This window comes from Polypterus senegalus, chromosome 5, assembly GCF_016835505.1.
Source record: "Polypterus senegalus isolate Bchr_013 chromosome 5, ASM1683550v1, whole genome shotgun sequence".
Lineage (NCBI taxonomy): Eukaryota > Metazoa > Chordata > Cladistia > Polypteriformes > Polypteridae > Polypterus > Polypterus senegalus.
In genome coordinates this window covers 97,507,103-97,527,458 of record NC_053158.1, presented here as the reverse complement: position 1 = coordinate 97,527,458, position 20,356 = coordinate 97,507,103, and the positions used below count along the sequence as shown (strand labels likewise).

The 20,356-nt window shown below is 38.2% G+C and overlaps 1 protein-coding gene across 1 annotated transcript in view; it reads right to left on the bottom strand.

The window, feature by feature from the left end:
• The window catches only part of LOC120529885, a 50,973-nt gene extending 33,786 nt beyond the window's left edge, over positions 1 to 17,187 (bottom strand). Inside the window, exons 1-4 of the mRNA XM_039754101.1 lie at positions 17,109 to 17,187; positions 16,762 to 16,865; positions 15,306 to 15,505; positions 4,095 to 4,246 (exon numbers count right to left, since the gene is read on the bottom strand). Coding sequence (XP_039610035.1) covers positions 4,095 to 4,246; positions 15,306 to 15,505; positions 16,762 to 16,865; positions 17,109 to 17,187 — 535 coding nt within the window. The remainder of the gene's footprint in view (positions 1 to 4,094; positions 4,247 to 15,305; positions 15,506 to 16,761; positions 16,866 to 17,108) is intronic.
• Positions 17,188 to 20,356: the final 3,169 nt, after the last annotated feature.

Sequence of the window (20,356 nt, the reverse complement as noted above, 5' to 3'; positions counted from 1 at the left end):
TCCTAATCAAACAAGTCCGAGTACAAAAAACAGAAATCAGAATCCTTAAAACAGTAATAGAATTCACAAAAACCAGTAAATGCAAAGAAGCAATAAGTCATGATTTCAACTGAAAACTAATGCTCCGTAGCCTTTTTCTTTAAGAGAAGTTATGTTGTATAGTCTTGTCAGGGTCAAGTCCCTCACTTCTAGGGGTGGGGTCTCCAGAGTTGTGACCTTGACTTAATCAACAACTGGCATAAAATGTCAGCCTATCACTAAGAAACTTATCCGATCTGTGGAAAAAATCTTTAATTTCATTTTGATCTATTGTGTGTTTTCTGTTTTTCTATTGCCTGGTTCCGACTTATTGCCTGTTAATCGACCTTGAATTTGATGTTATCTGGGTTACAGTTGCTATGGTTTATTTTTATTTTCTTTTGTTTTGCCTTTTGCCTGTTTCTCCTGGTTTACTCACAAAATCAGTTCTCTTTTCCTGCTGCGTCAGAACACAATAATCACAATGGGAACTCATCAAACCACCAAGCACATTCACAATGAATGGCGAGGAGCCACATTGCCTGTAAGGCATTACAGGACTGGGCACAGACCCTCAGTGGTGATGGACAGGTGGAACCACCTAAAAAATCCAAGAAACATCAGGGAACATATTCTTACACATAGAAACTGCATAAAAACTAAAAAGAATAAATTAACAGATATTATATAATATAATAAGTGATCAGAGCAATATTATTAATATATTGAAAAACAATGAGTAATAATGAACAGAAAGACAAAAAAAAAAAAAAAACTTTAAACAGGATCTAGGGGAGGAACACTGGCTTAACCATAACACCAGGCAGGCAATTACCAATGATTCATGACTACAGTTCAGTTGATAAGAATGTAGGAAGAAGAAAAGACAGGTGAGAAAGAACATGGTGACAGAAATAGGCATAGGATGACAGCACTTTAATTCAACAAACATAACAGAAACTTGGAAAAACTGCCAGCACTGATCCTAATTTAAACTACTGTACATCTAATTTTGTAGCCTACACTTTTGTCCAAAGGAACCTGAAAATTACAAGCACATTAATCTTTGCAAATGTTTTTTACTGGAGCACAGGTGGGTTGAATGAGTTGCTGAAGGTCACACAGTGAGTCAGATGCAGGACTGACTTACAGTATGAAGCCTTAGCCACTAGGAAGGAAGGCAGACAAAGCAAGACAAAGAGGCAACCTTCAGCTGTGTTTCTGGTTACATGTAGGAAGTTATTTCATTAGTAATAAAAATGATGAAAGAAAAAATCTTAAATTTTGTGTTTTCCATATATTGGTGATGGCTTCATTTGCACATAGAATATTAAAATGAATATTCCAGTCATCCCTGGCTGTGTTCCAGTGCATCTGTCAAAAAGCAAAAGTTGCTGGGGCTTGGCAGCAAAATGGGTACCTGCCTCATACTGCATATCCATGATTCAGTTCTCATTATGTCGGAACAAGGTAATTTTCCCTCTTGAGTATTTTGTTTTGCTTTTTCGCATAATTGTTTATGACAAACAGGCCAAGCTAGTGGAACTAAATGGTAAAGAATTCCAAAATTTGGAAGAAAGCTCTTTAGGGCAAGATATTTAGGTGGCTGCTTTATTACATTCATAACATGTTTTACACATAAAACTGAATATATTAAAAATGCATAGACCACTTTTTTGGTTTTATTACTAGACCTGCAGTAGTTGTTAAAATAAAAAAAATAATGCTGAAAAATTAGGGCGGCATGGTGGTGCAGTGGTAGCGCTGCTGCCTTGCAGTTAGGAGACCTGGGTTTCCTTCCTGGGTCCTCTCTGCGTGGAGTTTCCATGTTCTCCTTGTGTCTGCATGGGTTTTCTCCCACAGTCCTAAGACATGCAGGTTAGGTGGATTGGCAATTCTATATTGGCCCTAGTGTGTGTCCAGCAGTGGGTTGGCACCCTGTCTGGGATTGGCTTCTGCTTTGTGCCCTGTGTTGGCTGGGATTGGCTCCAGCAGTCCCCCGTGACCCTGTGTTCGGATTCAGCGGGTTGGAAAATGGATGGATGAAAAATTAAATTATACTGTATGTCCATTCATCCATTTTCCATTGCAGGAATGCAGAAATCTTACTGACTTTGCTGACAAATGACTGACTTTGTTGATGTACTTAGTGTATACTGCGTGTTGATGTCATCCTTTTGTGGTTGTTGAAGGGTTGCACTTCTTAACGTACCTGTATGCCAGGATAATGTCATTTACAGTGTTTTGTCTTGGGGCCAATTTTTTTTTTTGCTTTTTTTTCTTTTAGAAGGATTTTTTTACAGCTGCATGGGAGCAACATTGAGCAAGTGAGTGAGAGGAGCTAAAGATGGTGGTACACAGAGGAACTATAAGTTAAGTACTTTTTCAGCCTTATAATAACTTAAGACAAAAAGAAAGTGTACACCCATAGAAAGAAGAACATAAGATAAGACAGGTTTTTCATAATTTTTGTTCTGGTTATTCTGGTAAGTATCTTGGTAAAGGCATGCAGTGCTAGGATGATTTTGTTTCTCTATCCATATGAACTTTCCAAGATAGTTAAAAGATATGATCTTTCCAAAATGTACTGGGTTTATGCAATGTTTCTCATCAGGTGTCTGGGCTTCATATACTTCCCAAGGAAGGTACTCTTTAGGGATTCTCACTACATGACCAAACCACTTTAAATGGCTCATTCTGATCTAAAGAAGCAGTAGTCCTTCTATGATGTCCTCCTGTATTTCTGAATTCTTCACCCTCACCAGAAAATTACTTACAATCCCTTTCCTTCAGTAAGAAGACTGAGCAGTAAATAGATAGATTTGTCTGATAATTTAGCTCTCGGTTAACCACCATGGTCAAGTACAATGTTTGTTAAACTGAGTGAGCTGCCCCTATGGGCTTATCATACATGACAAGGCCCAGAATATTGGGTCTCAGCCATACATTTACAATATTAAACACAAGCATTATTAACTGGATATTATCAATATGTATTTTATAAAATTAAACAAAACTCAAAAAATGATCAACAAATATTGTGTAAAATTTAAACCCAAATGCAAAACATTTCCAGTATGTACTTTTTACATATAAAGCCAAATCTAAAGGTTTATAGCCTTGTATTTTATAACACTGTAAACCAAATGCAACAAAACATCCTTTCAACATAATATAAAACAAATATAGTAAATAATAGGTATAATCTTACTGAACTAATTTTTGAAGGATCTACAGCCATGTTTTCGCTATTGTGAATCATTAATAACACCTGCAAAAATCCCTTGATGCACACACTACATTTTTTAGACAAAATTGTGAGACTGTTCAGTCTTTCTTGGTACATGGTTGCACTTAAATAATAATTTCCATTGTATTTATGACTGCTACCCTTTAAAGGATCAGCCACTATGGTACAACTAAAATATGACTGAGGTTGAGGGACACTTTTATCCTGTGGTGGGCTGTGGAGCAGTAATAACAAGGAACTGATTTGCATAATGGCCCATTCAAGCCTTACAGTTTTTAGAATTGGCATTAGATTATACTTTACTCCCATCACTTTTGCCAATACTGTTACTGATGTGGGTGGCACGTTACAAAAGCTATGAATTGCTTCACAGATAACCCTGGCCCCCTCACAAGCCCCCACACAATCTATCTCATCTAGCTCTATCTCATGACCACCTCTACTTCTGGTGAAGAAGACCTCAAGATACTTGTACACCACCACTTAGACCAGCTGCATTCTTTGCCTTCAGGGAATAAGCCACTCTTTTCCAGGAGTTGGCATATTCCCAAACGCATCTCACACAGATGGAAAATTTTCCATTGTTCACTGGAGATGTACAAAAGTGGAATCTTGCGTCTATTTACTTTTACTATTATTTACTATTATTGTCTTAAAGTTTAAACAAAAGGAGGCCAATTGTATGACAGAAGAGATCAAAACTGAAAGGAATTAATACAAAGTAAATAAAGTATTAACTGTCACTTTAAAGCTAGTTATTCAATTAGATCACAGAGGCTAGATATGGGTAAATTTCAAATAAACAATAAAATACAGAGTACAGTACCTGCAACATCAGCAAGACAAAAGAGGTGGTGGTGGACTTCCAGTGTGCCAAGGAATCTTTGAGACCCTGAATGGTGCATCAAGGGAAGGGCGTGAAAGTGGTGCACAGCTTCCAGTACCTGAGGGTTCACATAACTAACAAACTGAACTGATCTGACAATACAAAAAGGGCCAGAGCAGACTATACTTCCTAGGGAGAGTCAGATCTTTTGATGTATGCAGCAAGTTGTTGGAAATATTCCATGAGTCAGTAGTAGCCAGTGTGTTGTTCAAAGCTGCATTCTCTTGGGGATGCAACTTGAGCTGAAAAGAAGCACAATGCCTGAACAGCCATATCAGGAAAGCCTACTCCATCACAGGTCGAACCCTGGACAAAGAGGAGGCTGTTGTAGAAAAGATTATGGCAAAATTTGATGCCATCATGAAAAATCCCCTCCATCCCTTCCACGGGGAGCTCTCTTGGATCACTTTTAACCACAGGCTCACTCACCCACGGTGTGCTAAGAATCACCTCTGGTGGTCTATTCTGCCCACTGCTATCAGGCAATTCAATGCTTTCACCCGATGTACTTGTTAATTTTATTTACATTTATTTATTTATTTATCAATTGATTGATTGTATGTTATATCTGTCCTGTAAGTCTGTATTCTTGTTTTTTTATGTTTCTGTCTGCTGTATTCATTAGAATTTTCCCATCAGATTAATAAAATTGTATCTAATCTAATACAAAAAAATGTTTTTCTTTTTTTGTTTTTTTTCCACAGGGAGTGATATTTTAAATTGCCAAGTATTGTGGTAGGTAGCATTTCTTTGGGGACCTTCAACCCAACAAAAGTTAGGAGAATAGGGATTAAAAAGCTATTATGAAATTAATTGCCCGTTCATAAAAACTGATTGCATGTTCTCATGTTAATCCCTGTATGTGATTTTGATTTATTATAGGATACGTTTACAAACTTACACATACACACACACACTCATTTCTAACAAGGTAATTTAGATTCACTTAGGGATTTTAGGGATCAGGAACTTCTGAAGAAGGCATCATGCTGACACAAGGAGAAGATGACTTGGAATCTGAATCCACATTCCTGGAACTGTAAGAAAACATTTGTAAACTTTATTAGCATTTAGAAGGCATGCAAATGAACAAATTACCCTTCGGAGAATCTGATAGTGTAATAAAGTCCAGTAGTGAAATTTTCCTCATGCTTTAAAGCTTTACATTTGCCATTTCTGATTTGTGTATCTTTGGGCCTATAGTACAGTATGGACTTTTATATATGCTTAAGTATTTTAGCACGCTTTGTTATGAGTTAGGATGGCTTACTTCTGGGTTGGTGTTAATCATTTATTCTCAGTGGGTATTGAGATTATTATTATTGTTATAATTGAGGTTTACATGCAACAATAATAACCTTGCAAAGTTGTTAAGTTGTTGGTTGCATTATATATTGAACTGGAATTTTTAACACATTATGATGTGATTGCTGGACGGACTTTTTGCGAAGGTCTTCAGGTTTAATAAAAACTTTGTCTATCTATCTATCTATCTATCTATCTATCTATCTATCTATCTATCTATCTATCTATCTATCTATCTATCTATCTATCTACCATGTCTCTTCTATTCACAGAGAAATATATTTAATTTTCATTTTTTCCTTTCTACTAACAAGGGCATTTATATTTTACGCATGTTATGTTAGAGGAGGTAATTGTACCCATCATACCCTTAGTCACTGGGTTTAAAGACAATGAACCATAATGATACTCAGAATATATCTGAGTGTATTTAAATGAAAAGAGAATTATACTTAAAATGGATTACTGACAACTCGGCATATATGTTAGAATATGTCGAAAGCCTTTAGATGAAATTACATTTAAATATAAAGGAAATGTTTTGTGGTTCTGTGAAACAAAGTTGTTAAACACAGAGGGTTAAGGGACAACGGCAATGCTTTCTCTGACTTTATCTCTCTCTCTCTCTGTATCCACTTGAACAGGCAGTACACGTAGTTAAAATTATTTTCATTATTGCTTCTCCAATACAATTAAATACTAAATTCTTGCCACCTGTCTTGTTTTTAGATTCTCTTTCTTGTTCCCTGACTTCTAAGGCTTGTAGAACAGCAAGCTAGCCCTGCTTAAATCTCTGACCCAATTAGTAGGAGCATGTCTTTTTAAAAGACTTGCCTAAGCTCTTGCAGATGAGCAAGAAAAAAAGGGGGCTTGAGCTTTTGAGCACATTTGTTTTGACAGTAGGACAAAAGAATCAGTCATTTCTAAGAGGAGCGGTGGGTCAAACGTTGCTGTCACCGTATTTTTTTTCTTTGGTTTGTTTGGAGAGGAGCACTCAACTTGGATTTAGAAAGGACACTGTTAAAAAAAAAAAACAAGATAACATTAACTATGAGCGTCAAAGTAAGGCCCCCTCATTTCCCACTGACTAACTTGGTCTTGTGATTGTCAGTTAATTTGGGAATTAGAAGATTTATACTCATTAGTACCTTAGCATGAAGCCTCAAGCATTAAGAGCATTAATACACCTCATATTTTAGACTGAATTACTGACATTTCTCTTGCAGTCTCGTCAAGCTAATTCCACACTGGCTTTTTTGAAAAGCTTTAGTGTGTTTTGTATTAAAAGATGAAAGGAACTTCACATTCTTAAATGTTTTCAGTAAAACCAGACCTTTTATTGTATAAACTTTTTCAATACATTTTATGGTATTGATTTGTGAGGCACAAACTACCTGGACCAATGTTGTAATTAATTGAAAAAATCACATTATGTATTTTGTTCTTTTATTTTTGAATAATGTGCATTGCAATTTAAGTTTTTTTTTTTCAAAAGAAACAGTATTACTGCTTTTTGACTTTTTCATATACTTTAACATGTTTCCAGTTATAATGGAATTATTGATCTGTCTTGACCTCCAATGAACTCTGTTTCTTGCATCTTATGCCACATCACTCTAGTGAAAATCAAAATAACATCCAGTGAAGTGTATCTTAGCTGCTTTATCCACATAATTTTTTCTAGAAATACAGTAGGTTTCATTTTAACAAGTTAACATCCCAGAAAGGTGATGAAGGTTAAATTTGACATGGGGATGAAGATAATGAATTATGGGAAAAAAATATAATGAAAATGTCAGAGTAAAACAGTCATGTACTGGTTAGTGCTGCTGTCCTTGTACAGGATTTGTATGGGCCTTTTGGTTTTATCTGATACCCCAGACACATGCTAACTAGTGATTCTAGACGAGACCATCCTAACAGAGTTTAGGTGGGAATATGGTCATAGATGAACTGGTGCTACATCCGGTGTTGGTATCTACTTTGTACCTAACACTCATAAAATAGACTTCAGATCTCTGTCACACTATTAACCCAGCCACAGGGGATGCACAAAACAGTGTGTATCTTTATGTTGGTCCCAAGCCCGGATACATGGGAAGGGTTATGTCAGGAAGGGCATTCCGTGTAAAATTTTGTCAGATAAATATGCGAACAACAATACAGATTTCATACCTGATCGGTTGAGACCCGGGTTAACAATGACCACCACCAGTACTGTTAGCCAACAGGGTGCTGGTGGAAACTGAGCTACTGTTGGCCGAAGAAGGAGAAGATCGGGGCGGATGTGTGTTCTTAGGCAGAGTAAGAACAGGAAGGTAAATGGAATGGAATGGAACTAAGAAACTTTGAATGTTGGCAGTATGACTGGTAAGGGGAGAGAGTTAGCTGATGTGATGGAGAGAAGGAATGTTGATATATTGTGTGTGCAAGAGACTAAATGGAAAGAGAGTAAGGCCAGGTGGATTGGAGGTGAATTCAAATTGTTCTATCATGGTGTGGATGGGAGGAGAAATGGGGTAGGGGTTATTCTGAAGGAGTATGTCAAGAGTGTTATGGAGGTGAAAAGAGTGTCAGACAGATTAATGATTATGAAGCTGGAAATTGAAGGTGTGATGATGATTGTTGTTGCATATGTCTCCCAAGTTGGTTGTGTGATGGATGAGAAAGATGATTTCTTGAGTGTTTTGGATGAAGTGATGGACAGTGTACCGAAGGGACAGAGATTGGTGGCTGGAGCGGATTGTAATGGACATGTTGGTGAAGGGAACAGAGGATATGAGGAGGTGATGGCTAGGTATGGTATCAAGGAGAGGAATGAAGAAGGTCAGATGATAATGAATTTTGCGAAAAGGATGGATATGGCTGTGGTGAATACTTATTTTTAGAAGAAGGAGGAACATAGGGTGACATACAAGAGTGGAGGAAGATGCACACAAATAGATTAAATCCTATGCAGGAGGGTCAATCTGAAGGAGATTGAAGACTGCAAAGAGGTGGCAGGGGAAAGTGTAGTTAGGCAGCATAGGATGATGGTCTGTAGGATGATGTTGAGGGCAGAGCCAAGAATCAAATGGTGGAAGTTGAAAAAGGAAGACTGCAAAGTTGAGTTCAGGGACAAGGTAAGACAGGCACTGGGTGGCAGTGAAGAGTTACCGGACAGCTGGGCAACTACAGCAGTAGTAGTATACATGACAGCTAATAGTGTGCTTGGCGTGACATCTAGACAGAGGAAAGAAGAAAAGGAAACATATTGGTGGAATGGGAAAGTACAGCAGAGTATACAGACGAAGAGGTTAGCAAAAAAGAAGTGAGATAGTCAGAGAGATGCTGAAAGAAGACAAGAGTACAAAGAGATAAGACGTAAGGTGAAGAGAGAGGTGGTGAAGGCTAAGGAAAAGGCGTATGATGAGTTGTATGAGAGGCTTGACACTAAGGAGAGAAGACCTGAAAAGGACCTGTACCGATTGGCCAAGCTGGGAAAGATGTGCTGAAGATTAGGGTGATAAAGGATAAAGATGGAAATGTATTCAAAAGTGAGGAGGGTTAGGGTTAGTAGTCTGTGGAGCAGTCGGAAAGAGTACATTGAAAGGCTAATGAATGAAGAGAATAAGAGAGAGAAGGTTAGATGGTGTGGCGATAGTGAATCGGGAAGTGCAATGGATTAGCAAGGAGGACGTAAGGACAGTTACGAAGAGGATGAAGAATGGTTGGTCCAGATGACATACCTGTGGAAGCATGGAGGTGTTTAGGAGAGATGGCAGTGCAGTTTTTAACCAGATTGTTTAATGGAATCTTGGAAAGTGAGAGGACGCCTGAGGAGTGGAGAAGAAGTGTACTGGTGCCGATATTTAAGAATAAAGGAGATGTGCAGAGCAGAATGAAGTTATGGGAAAGAGCAGTGGAAGCTAGGTTAAGAAGGGAGGTGATGATTAGTGAGCAGCAGTATGGTTTCAAGGCAAGAAAGAGCACCACAGATGTGATGTTTGCTCTGAGGGTGTTGATGGAGAAGTATAGAGAAGGCCAGAAGGAGCTGCAATGCATCTTTGTGAACCCGGAGAAAGCATACTACAGGTTGCCTCGAGAGGAGTTGTGGTATTGTATGAATAAGTTGAGAGTGGCAGAGAAATATGTACAGTAACAGTTGTACAAAATATGTGTGAGGGAAATGTGACAGTGATGAGGTCTGCGGTAGGAGTGACAGATGCATTCAAGGTGGAGGTGGGATTATATCAGGGATCTGGCTCTGAGCCCTTTCTTATCTGCAATGGTGATGGATAGGTTGACAGACGAGATTAGATAGGAGTTCCCGTGGACTATAATGTTTGCTGAAAACATTGTGATCTGTAGCAAGAGTAGGGAGCAGGTTAAGGAGACTCTAGAGGCGTAGAGATATGCTCTAGAGGGGAGAGGAATGGTCAGTAGGAACAAGACAGAATACATGTGTGTAAATAAGAGGAAGGTCAGTGAAATGGTGAAGACGCAGTGAGTAGAGCTGGCAAGGGTGGGTGAGTTTAAACACTTGGGATCAACAGTACAGAGTAACAGGGATTGTGGAAGAGAAGTGAAAAAGAGAGTGCAGGCACGGTAGAATGGGTGAAGAAGAGTGTCAGGAGTAATTTGTGACTGATGGGTATCAGCAAGAATGAAAGGGAAGGTCTACAGGGTAGTAGTGAGACCAGCTATGTTATAAGGGTTGGAGATGGTGGCACTGACCAGAAAGCAGGAGACAGAGCTGGAGGTAGCAGAGTTAAAGATGCTAAGATTTACACTGGGAGTGACAAGGATGGATATGATTAGAAATGAGTGCATTAGAGGGTCAGCTCAGGCTGGACAGTTGGACAAAGTCAGAGAGGCGAGATTGCGTTAGTTTGGAAATGTGCAGAGGAAAGATGCTGGGTATATTGGGGAAAGGATCCTAATGATAGAGCTGCCAGGCAAGAGGAAAAGAGGAAGGCCTAAGAGAAGGTTTATGGATGTGGTGAGAGAGGACATGCAGGTGATTGGGGTAACAGAGGAAGATGCAGAGGATGGGACAAGATATGGAAAAAGACAACCCACTGTGGCAACCCTTAATGGGAGAAGCCAAAAGAGAAGAACAAGATCTCTGTCACACTAGGATGGATAATGCATTTAACCACCGTGGTTACTTGTTTCTGGCTTGTTACCACTGGTAGTTATTGACTAAAAATTTTAACTGATCATCACCCATAAACATACATCACATTAATAAAATGAATACCAACCATTAAAAATATTGTTGATTCTTTAAAATCGATTGACCACATCAAATCACTTCTTTCTGATATTCTTTATTTATAACTGCTGAAGTTTTCTGCACATTTGATTTCTAAGCCACTTGCTCTTTTTTTCAATTGTTAAGTATTTTGAAGATTTTAAAAGAAAAAACCTAAATTGAAAACAATTCTAAGTTTAGAAACAAAACACAGTTTCAGCAGAACAAAAATCTAAATTCTTTAAAAACAGTAAATCGTGTAATAAAGCTCTAAAAACAAAACACTTAAATACACTGTATACTGCAGTATTAATATAAACAACTGACATTGCTTTATTCTAATTGGAGCTTTTACTAATGCAAAGGTTAAGTCAAAGTATATAATTTCAAACCTTCTGAAACTTTTCATATGATAGTGTAATAAAAAGTATATGTGAAAAAGTAAATGAATCATTTAAGAAAAATAATGAAACTTTCTTAATCTGTCCTCTTTAATAAAACCCCTGTGTGCGACCAGGTGTCCGTGTGTGTGTGTGTGTGTCTTCTGGTGAAGTGCGCATGCGTGGGGCTCGGTGTGATGCGCATGGCACCGTGGACGCACACACACTGAAAGCTGTGCACACAGTGAATGGCGTAGTCGCGGCCACGCATGATAAGCAAATAAAGGACATCATTGCTGGGGAGAGTGCTGATTGGGTAGACGCGGTCGCGCACATAAAATCCGTTGCTGGGGAGACGCCACACATACTGTCCCGCACATGTTTACTAACTAACTATCTACTAACAACATGCCACCCAAATAAAAGGACACGTCAAATAGGACAAAAGACACAGACACTCAAATCGTATATATAAGCAACATCTCCTGGAAGAACGGTCAGCTTAGCAAGTAAACATCAATAAAAGAAAGGCTGAAAGACAAAGAAAAATACAAGCAAATAGATCGATTGAAGAAAAAGAAAATGAGCGTCACAATATTCCCCGCATTGATTTGGCTCCATCCTCTACTAATTCACCCTTTACCTTAAGAAGGTGACAATTTCCAGTTACATTAGCCTTTGCCATTACAATTAATAAAACTTAAAGGTAAACCTTAGAAAAAGTTGGCATTTACTTGCCAGAACCAGTATTCAGCCACAGTCAGTTATATGTTGCATTATCAAGATGTTTTACAGATGTTGTTGTCAACGTTGTAGATGGTCCTGAACAAGGCAAACTGTTGCCAAACTCAGAGTATTTACAAAAAATGTTGTCTATCATTAAATTTTATAGAAAAATTTCATGAGAACAAAAACTTTTTCCTAAATATCTTCTTCAGATATTGTGTATTACAGATTGTTACAAAGTTTTACACTAAGGCAATATTAATTATACTTACTGTATTGTCATATACATTTCTATTTTATTTTTAATATTATTTTACTTTAGGCTTCTTGCAAAAATATTTTTAACAAAAAAAAAATTAAGACAAAAATAAGAATGAGGTCAAGGTCCCTTGCCATTTAATATAGACTGTTCCTACTAATGTTTATGCAATACTGTTCTAGCGCCCGTTATTGTAACGGGCTTAATGTCTAGTATCTTAATAATAACACAAAAACACATGTATGCACTACTGGAAAAAGTAAATTAATCATTTAAGAAAAATAAGTAAACTTTCTTAATATCTTAATAATAACACAATACACATGTATGCACTACTGATGTTTTCTGTTTTTGATAGAAATGTTTAATAGAATAAAGTTACACAGAAGAAGTTTTGTAATGACAAATGAATGTTGAGATGTTTTCAACCATAATAGATAATGCATTCCTACTGAATTTAGACTTTTGTTAAACAATGTGATGCTCACTCCTGTACTCTGGAAGAGCAAGGAAAAAGGGTTAACTAAAATAAATCTTTTTAAAATGTTAGTGTTGCATTAAGTAGGGTGTTATAGGAATAAAAGAATTTAATCTACACATGACACATTTGCTTGAGTTTGTTTCTTTGATATTCATGCATAATGAATGCTACTTTCTTAGTGATCAATTAATAATCGAGCACTTGGTATCTGATCATGCCATTGCCTTTATGGAGACCAACTTAATAGAGAGACAGGGAAACAATTTCAAGCTGGTGGTCTGTTTAGTCACTTCCTAGACATTTCCTTTTGCTCTACAGCTTTCACAATGCACTTAAATAACGTTTTCAAAATACCATTCAAATTAGTAAGATAGATAGATAGATAGATAGATAGATAGATAGATAGATAGATAGATAGATAGATAGATACTTTATTAATCCCAAGGGGAAATTCACACACAACAAAGTGCAGTTTAACAGCATTTAAATACACACTAAATAACATAAAAGCAAAAAACAATTGTATTTACATAAGAAGACAGTGAACACAACCACGTGTATATTAGTCCCATAGGCACAGTACACGATAAACAGTACACTAAAAAGTACAAATTCGTAATGAGCACCACAATATTCAGGCTAGAACGAAAAACAAAAAGATGGGTTTTTCCAGTTGTGCTTTTTAACATTAATAATAAGGGTGTTTTTCAGGAGAAAGTTCTGTACTATAATTGCTACAAACCTCAAAGTGCGTTTGGTCGATTTCTTATAAAAGATGCTTTTGTTCAAGAGAGGACAGCAGAAACCAAGTTTCATGTGCAAACAATCGTGGCTAATGAAACTTTACATTAAGACAATGTGTTTTAGTGAATGTCACTGCCTCCAAAATTTATGATTTCATCAATCATAGGAAGAAAATCGTTTTCTTTTAGAGTGTAAGGCCTGTAAATATGAAATGAAAAACTTTACATCAGAGAAAATTATAATTTTGTTTGGAAAAGCTTTTAATGGTAAGTAATAGATAAGACTGTTAAGTAACTGAGAAATCTAAACTATAATTTGCTGCATTATAATTAAGTTGTACGCTTCAATGTAAATATTCATATTGGTAACTTTGGCTTTCAAAACATTTTCACTTTCTGTTTCATTATGGTGTGTTTTATATAAATTACTGTTGGCGGGGTTGTACTTGAGAAAAAGTAGATTATAAATTCCCACAAGAATTCAGTTTAAGAATTAAAAGATAAAAAAATAAGAATGTCCAACATTAAAATACATTTTATTTAATTAAAAATGAATTGTATTATTCAAAACACTACAGCAAAAAAAAAAATCAATTTATATGCACTTACATGAGTGCATATAAACATCTCAAACATATCACAAATTGTTTTTCAAATTTATATCAACAGCTCCACCAGAAATGGAAATAAAATGCCTAACTCCCCAGCTGCTCCAATATTCAATCTATCCTTACATCCTTTGTGCCAAACACCAGCATAATTCAAAGCAACAAGATGAAATACAAGATCACTCAGTACGCTATAAAGTACATGCTCAAAATAACTACCTGCACTTTAAACTCAACTATTTAGGATATTTAATATAAATGTCATAATGTATTTTTTCATTGGTTTTGTTCTTGTTTTTTATTGCTGTTATATTGGGAGAGAAGATAGTAATTTAATAAATGCATTGTGCCTTTTTATGTTAGATATCATCGTGTACAAATGTACTCTTACCTGTGCAAATTTAATTACTCAGGTATTTTAAATGATTCAATTAGATTAGCTTAGATTAGATTAGATGAATGTAAGAAACCAGAGTCTCTATGTCATAATGTTGAAGTTTGAAATGATTAGACATTTTAGGACAGAAATGGCAACACTTCTGCTACTCCAAACCACGAGCAGAGTGAAAACAGAGGCACTGATCCTGCTAAACATAAGAAACATTCTTTGGAGTACAAGATTCCTGTGATCTAGGACCACCTGGTTGCTAATGTTCCTCTAAAGCTTGTAACAGGCCAAGTCACATTCCCATACACTAAACTTTGCTAATATGGGTAACTAGATATAATGAGTTTATTTATGGAAGAAGATGTGTAGTGAGATGCATCACGTTATAAACATAGCATGCCACAGGTAAAAAAAGCTGTTCTACTGCAGTTTTCCCTGGCAGAAAAAACAAGTAAAATTTCAACCAAACAATTAAACATTCCTTTTGTACAAAAATCTGAGCATTTCTGTTGGTAAGGCCTGATGGACTTACTATAGTAACATGGAGATCATATTGATTTTACCTGTGAGGTTGGTCTCTAAGACTTGTGATGAACATGCTTAAAGCTTGACAATGTTTGCAAGATGTAAGAAAGTTACCATCACATTTTGCTTCTCCAGTGTTGCTCCATGTCACACATCACTTGTCATTCCTCATTACTCATTTTTGACTCAACATGTGAAGAGTGCATAATGATGAATGAAAAGTGATAAGAGCAATTTGATAATTGAGTAGTAATGTGCAATAAGTGACTACCAAAATAAGACATGGAGTAATGCTTGATGACTAAAAAAAAGTGAAAAATGATGATGTCTTAAATTGGACACCGTGCTAAGGTCCACTTGTGTAGTTTGTGATGGACAGTAACTCTGTAGAATGCAGCAGACATTTGCTTATGTGTTGCAACTAATGATGAGAAAAAAATGTAGCTGAGGTCCAGTATTTGCTCTGAGGATAGTGCTACAAGAGGGTGTTAGCGTTGTACTCTGTACCCAGAACTCCAAAAGATGATTCTTCTTGCTCCAGGAGTTTATTGGAAGGTAAGGTGTAGCTGACCATATTGTTATCTGCCACATTGAGGTAGATGTGCAGAATGCTTCTGGAGATTGTGGAGGGATTACCAAACATGCCCACATCATATGTGTTTGTAAGAGCATATGGGATGACTGTCTCCTTGATATCTAGCTTTTTAAGTTGAGATATTGGGGTTCAACTGTGTTTTTTTTCCTCTCTTTGAAATGCCACCCTATCATGGTAGAGAAATTTGAGGGCTTCTGTGAACCTGGGAGCTATGTTGTCCAGAGCAGAAACTCCTGGTAGGGCCTCCCAAAGCAAACTGTTCCCAGGTGAGGGGTCATACAAAGAGAGATTCACAGCTCCTAATAATGCAACTCCACAAAGATAATAAGATTATCCTGCCTGCTAATGGGTTACCGGGGTATCCTCCTGTAGCCAGGGCAAGGCAAGTGCCTGGTGGCCAGGTCTACCATGGTGCCTAGTTTGGCATAGCCCAGAAACACAACATGGGACTACCCTCTTGTGTACCCACCACCTTCTGGAGGAATATGGAATAGGTGCAATGTCACCTGTGGGGGCAGTGAAATGCAGAGACTGGAACACTTACACATTAACTGCTTCTTAGAACATGGAATGTCACCTGTCTTTGGGGTTAGGAGCTGGAGTTGATGGGTGAGGCAGAGAGATACCAAGCAGATATAGTATATATATTTGCATAGATTTGGAACCAAACCTTTTGAAGGAGAATGGACTCTTGTATATTTTGGAGTTGCCCAAAGAGTAAGGTGTCAGACGGGAGTCCCTATCTGGTTGATGCCATGTTGGAGTTTGTCCTGGAGAATAAGAGGGCTGTCTCTGTGTGGCTGAAGGTCACGGAAGGGAGGACTCTGCCTATGCACCAAATGTCAGTCTGGAGTACCAGGCCTTCTTGGAGTTTCTGATGGGGATCTTGGAAAGGGTCCCAGTTGTGGATTCCATAGTTCTGCTAGGAGACTTCCGCACCCACGTGGGTAATGATGGAGACAACTGAGAGACGTGATTGAGTGGAACAGCTTCCCTGATCTAATCCCAAGTGGTGCTTTGTTATTGGATATCTGTGCTAGGCATTGTTTGTACACAATGAGCACCATGTTTGAACATAAGGTGGCTCATAAGTGTACCTGGTACCAGAGCACCTTATTCTAAAGATCTATGATTTCATAATGGTATCATCAGATTTGCAGCCATTTGTTATAGACAATCGGATGAAGAGAGGGGCAAAGAAGTTAACTGATCACCACCTGTTGGTGACTTGGTTCAAATGGTAGAGGAGGTGCCAGGACAAATCTGGAAAGCAGAAGTGAGTAGTAAGGGTAGCCTGGGAACAATGGAGAGGAGCCCCAATCTAGAAGACTTTAAACTTCAACCTCCGAAACAGCTTTTACCGCATCCTGGAGAAGGCTAGGGTTATAGAGTCCAAATGTGCTTTGTTTAAACTCTCCATTGTGGAAGCAGCTGCAAAGAGCTGCAGTCTGAAGGCCATAGGTGCCTATCAAGATGGAAACACAAGGACCCAATTGTGGACAGCTGAGTTGAGGAATGCCATCAAGTTGAAAAATGAGGCCTTCTGTGTATGGTTAGCATGGGAGACTCCTGAAACAGCAGAGAGGTGCTGACAGGCCAAAAGGGCTGCAGACTTGGTGGTCAGAAAAGCAAAAACCCTGGTGTGGGAGGATTTCAGAGAGACCATAGAAAATGACTATTGATCAGGCTCAAAGAGGTCCTGGCTAACCATCAGGTGACTTTGAAGGAGAAGGCAAGTCATTGAGAGCTGTGCATCTGGAGTGGCAGTCTACTGTGGTGGTCCCCATTTTCAAAAAGAAGGACAAGAGGATGTGCTTCAACTATCGGGGATCACACTACTCAGACTTCCTAGGAAAGTTTAAGCCGGGGTACTAGATGATACCCAGTCATTAAACTTCAGATCCAGGAGGAGTAATGTGGATTCTGTCCAAGCTGTGGAACAGTGGACCAGCTCTTCACCCTCAAAAGGAATCTGGTGGGAGCATGTGAGTATGCCAAGTCAGCATGGCAATGTTCCTCGAGGGATGCTGTGGGGGATGCTGGGAGAGTATAGGGTTCCGGGGTCCCTAATAAGGGCTATTTTGTCCTGTTGGCTTTATTGAACTGTCAATTCCATCACACAAGGGATGGTGAAATCAAATGATGGATTGGGGCTGGTGAGCACAGTTATGCAGTCACTATACCGATCTGTAGTGGGTCATAAGATTTGGGTAATGACCAAAAGAATGATCGCAGGTACACATGGCTAAAATGAGCTTTCTCCAAAGGGTGTCTGGGCTGTTCCTTAGAGACGGGGTGAGAAGCACAGACAACCAGGAGCAGCTCAGAGTAGAGCCACTGACCCTCCGCATCGAGAAGAGCTAATTGAGGTGGTTTGGACATCTAATGCAGATGCCTCCTGGACGCCTCCCTCTGTAGGTTTTATGGGCACGACCAGCTGAAAAGAGACCCTGTGGAAGATCCGGGGCTTTCTGGGAGGATTGAGTTGGCAAGTGTAGCTTTAATTGCTAAGACTATTGCGCTGTGACCCTGCTTCGGATAAGTGGTGGAAAACAGATGGATGGATGGATGGATGTTGGATTTCACCCAGTATTGCAGGGTACAAAACGATTCAATGGTTCAAACAGATACAATATTACTAGGTGCTAAATTTATTGATGGGCCTTGAGTTTCCGTTATTAAAATATATTTTAAAGATTATCATTTATAAAACTAAAATGATCATTTTTAATTATAAATGAATGTTTAAGCTGGCAAAGGATTCATGCAATTTCATCTGTATATTATTTGTTCAGAAAGTCAAATAAATTTATGTCAATTAAAATATTACACTCTAATGATTTCTTTATTGATTTATACTAATAAAAGGCAAAGCCCTCACTGACTGACTGACTCACTGACTGACTGACTCACTCACTCATCACTAATTCTCCAACTTGCCGTGTAGGTAGAAGGCAGAAATTTGGCAGGCTCATTCCTCACAGCTTACTTACAAACGTTGGGCAGGTTTTATTTCGAAATTCTACGCGTAATGGTCATAACTGGAACCTATTTTTATCCATATACTGTAATAGACTGCAGCTCGGTGGCCATGGCCATGTCGCGAGATACAAGTTTAATGAGAAGACACTAGGTATAAACGAGACTTTGGATCACTCTGTAACAGAGTTAAAATTGCTGTAGCGAGAAACTTTTAAGTGCCGGGTCTTAGCTAACATTAAATAAAGCCGTGGATATCGCAAACATCACACAAGAGAGCAGCTCACGTGAACTGACTTAACACAGTACGAGTGATCACTTCCATGAATCAAACCTGTTCAAAAGATGCATTACACAACTGACTATTTAGGAAAAGAATATGCTCTGAGCTGAGCTCCACAGCTAACGCGGTCTTGCGGAAGCAACTTCGTCACGCTGCCACCAAATACTCACAGAAAAATCCACAAGTTAATACACACGCTGTCTCTAGAGTTTCTCCACACTCAATGTATTCCTCGCATCCCCGTTATACCCTCTGATCTCCCATTTCAATTCAAATGCCTCTAATTTCCAGTAAGGCTCTGCTTCGCGATGACAAGCAATAAGTCTCAGGGACAGATCCTACAAAAGGTTGCCATTGATTTGAGGCAAGATTGCTTTTCTCCTGCACAATTATACGTTGCATTCTCAAAAGTAAGCTCGCACAGCTTGGTCATATTACAACCGGAGTGCTGAACTGACAATGTGTTACACAAAGAGAACTATAACAATCGTAATAAACAAACAATAAAACAGCAGAGAACCCATGGATTAAATAAAAAGGCAGCTTCCTTGGCGAAGCAAGTAAAAAGGATGGCCTTATATGTTGTTCGTTTATAAAACAGCGGAGAAGCTGTGTGAAGGCTGCTTCACAAAAAAACAGCGGCAGGCAGTCAGCTAAAGAAGGAAATCAATAAATATCTATAATCATAATAACAAACAAAAAATAGAGGAGAGGCCGCAGATTAAATAAAGGAAATGGGTACCTGAACAGTAATGTACTAAGTCTCAAATAGCTACACAATAACTATAACAATTGTAATAAACGAACAATAAAACAGTACAGAACCGCAAAGCAAGGAGAAAGGACGGCCTTATATGGCGTTCGTTTATAAAACAGCAGAGAAGCTGTGTAAAGGCAGCTTCACAGAAAAACACCACAGCCCCACACTCTGAATGTATTCCTCGCATCACGGTTATACCCTCTGATCTCCCATTTCAATTCAAATGCCTCCAATTTCTAGTAAGGCTCTGCTTCGCCATGACAATTAATAAGTCTCAGGGACAGACCCTACAAAAGGTTGCCATTGATTTGAGGCAAGATTGCTTTTCTCCTGGACAACTATACGTTGCATGCTCAAGAGTAAGCTCGCACAGCTTGGTCATATTACAACCAGAGTGCTGAACTGACAATGTGTTATACAAAGAGATCCTTAACAGATAGTTATTGGTATATTTTCCCTCAGTTTAAAAAGGTTTTCTTTTCTTCTTAATAAAAATTTAAAAGCAGTACTTTGTCGCTGTGAGGCACGGGGATTTTGCTATATACAGTATCTATATATGTAGATATGTATATATATATGTATGTATGTATGTATGTATGTATATATATATATGTAGATATTTATATATGTGTATATAAACTGCTCAAAAAAATTAAAGGAACACTTTGAAAACACATCAGATCTCAATGGGAAAAAGAAATCCTCCTGGATATCTATACTGATATAGACTGGGTAATGTGTTAGGAACGAAAGGATGCCGCATTGTTTGATGGAAATGAAAATGATCAACCTACAGAGCCCTGAATTCAAAGACGCCCCAAAAATCAGAGTGAAAAAATTATGTGGCAGGCTAGTCCATTTTGCCAAAATTTAATTGCAGCAACTCAAAATTGTATGCAGCACTTTGTATGGCCCCTGTGTTCTTGTATACATG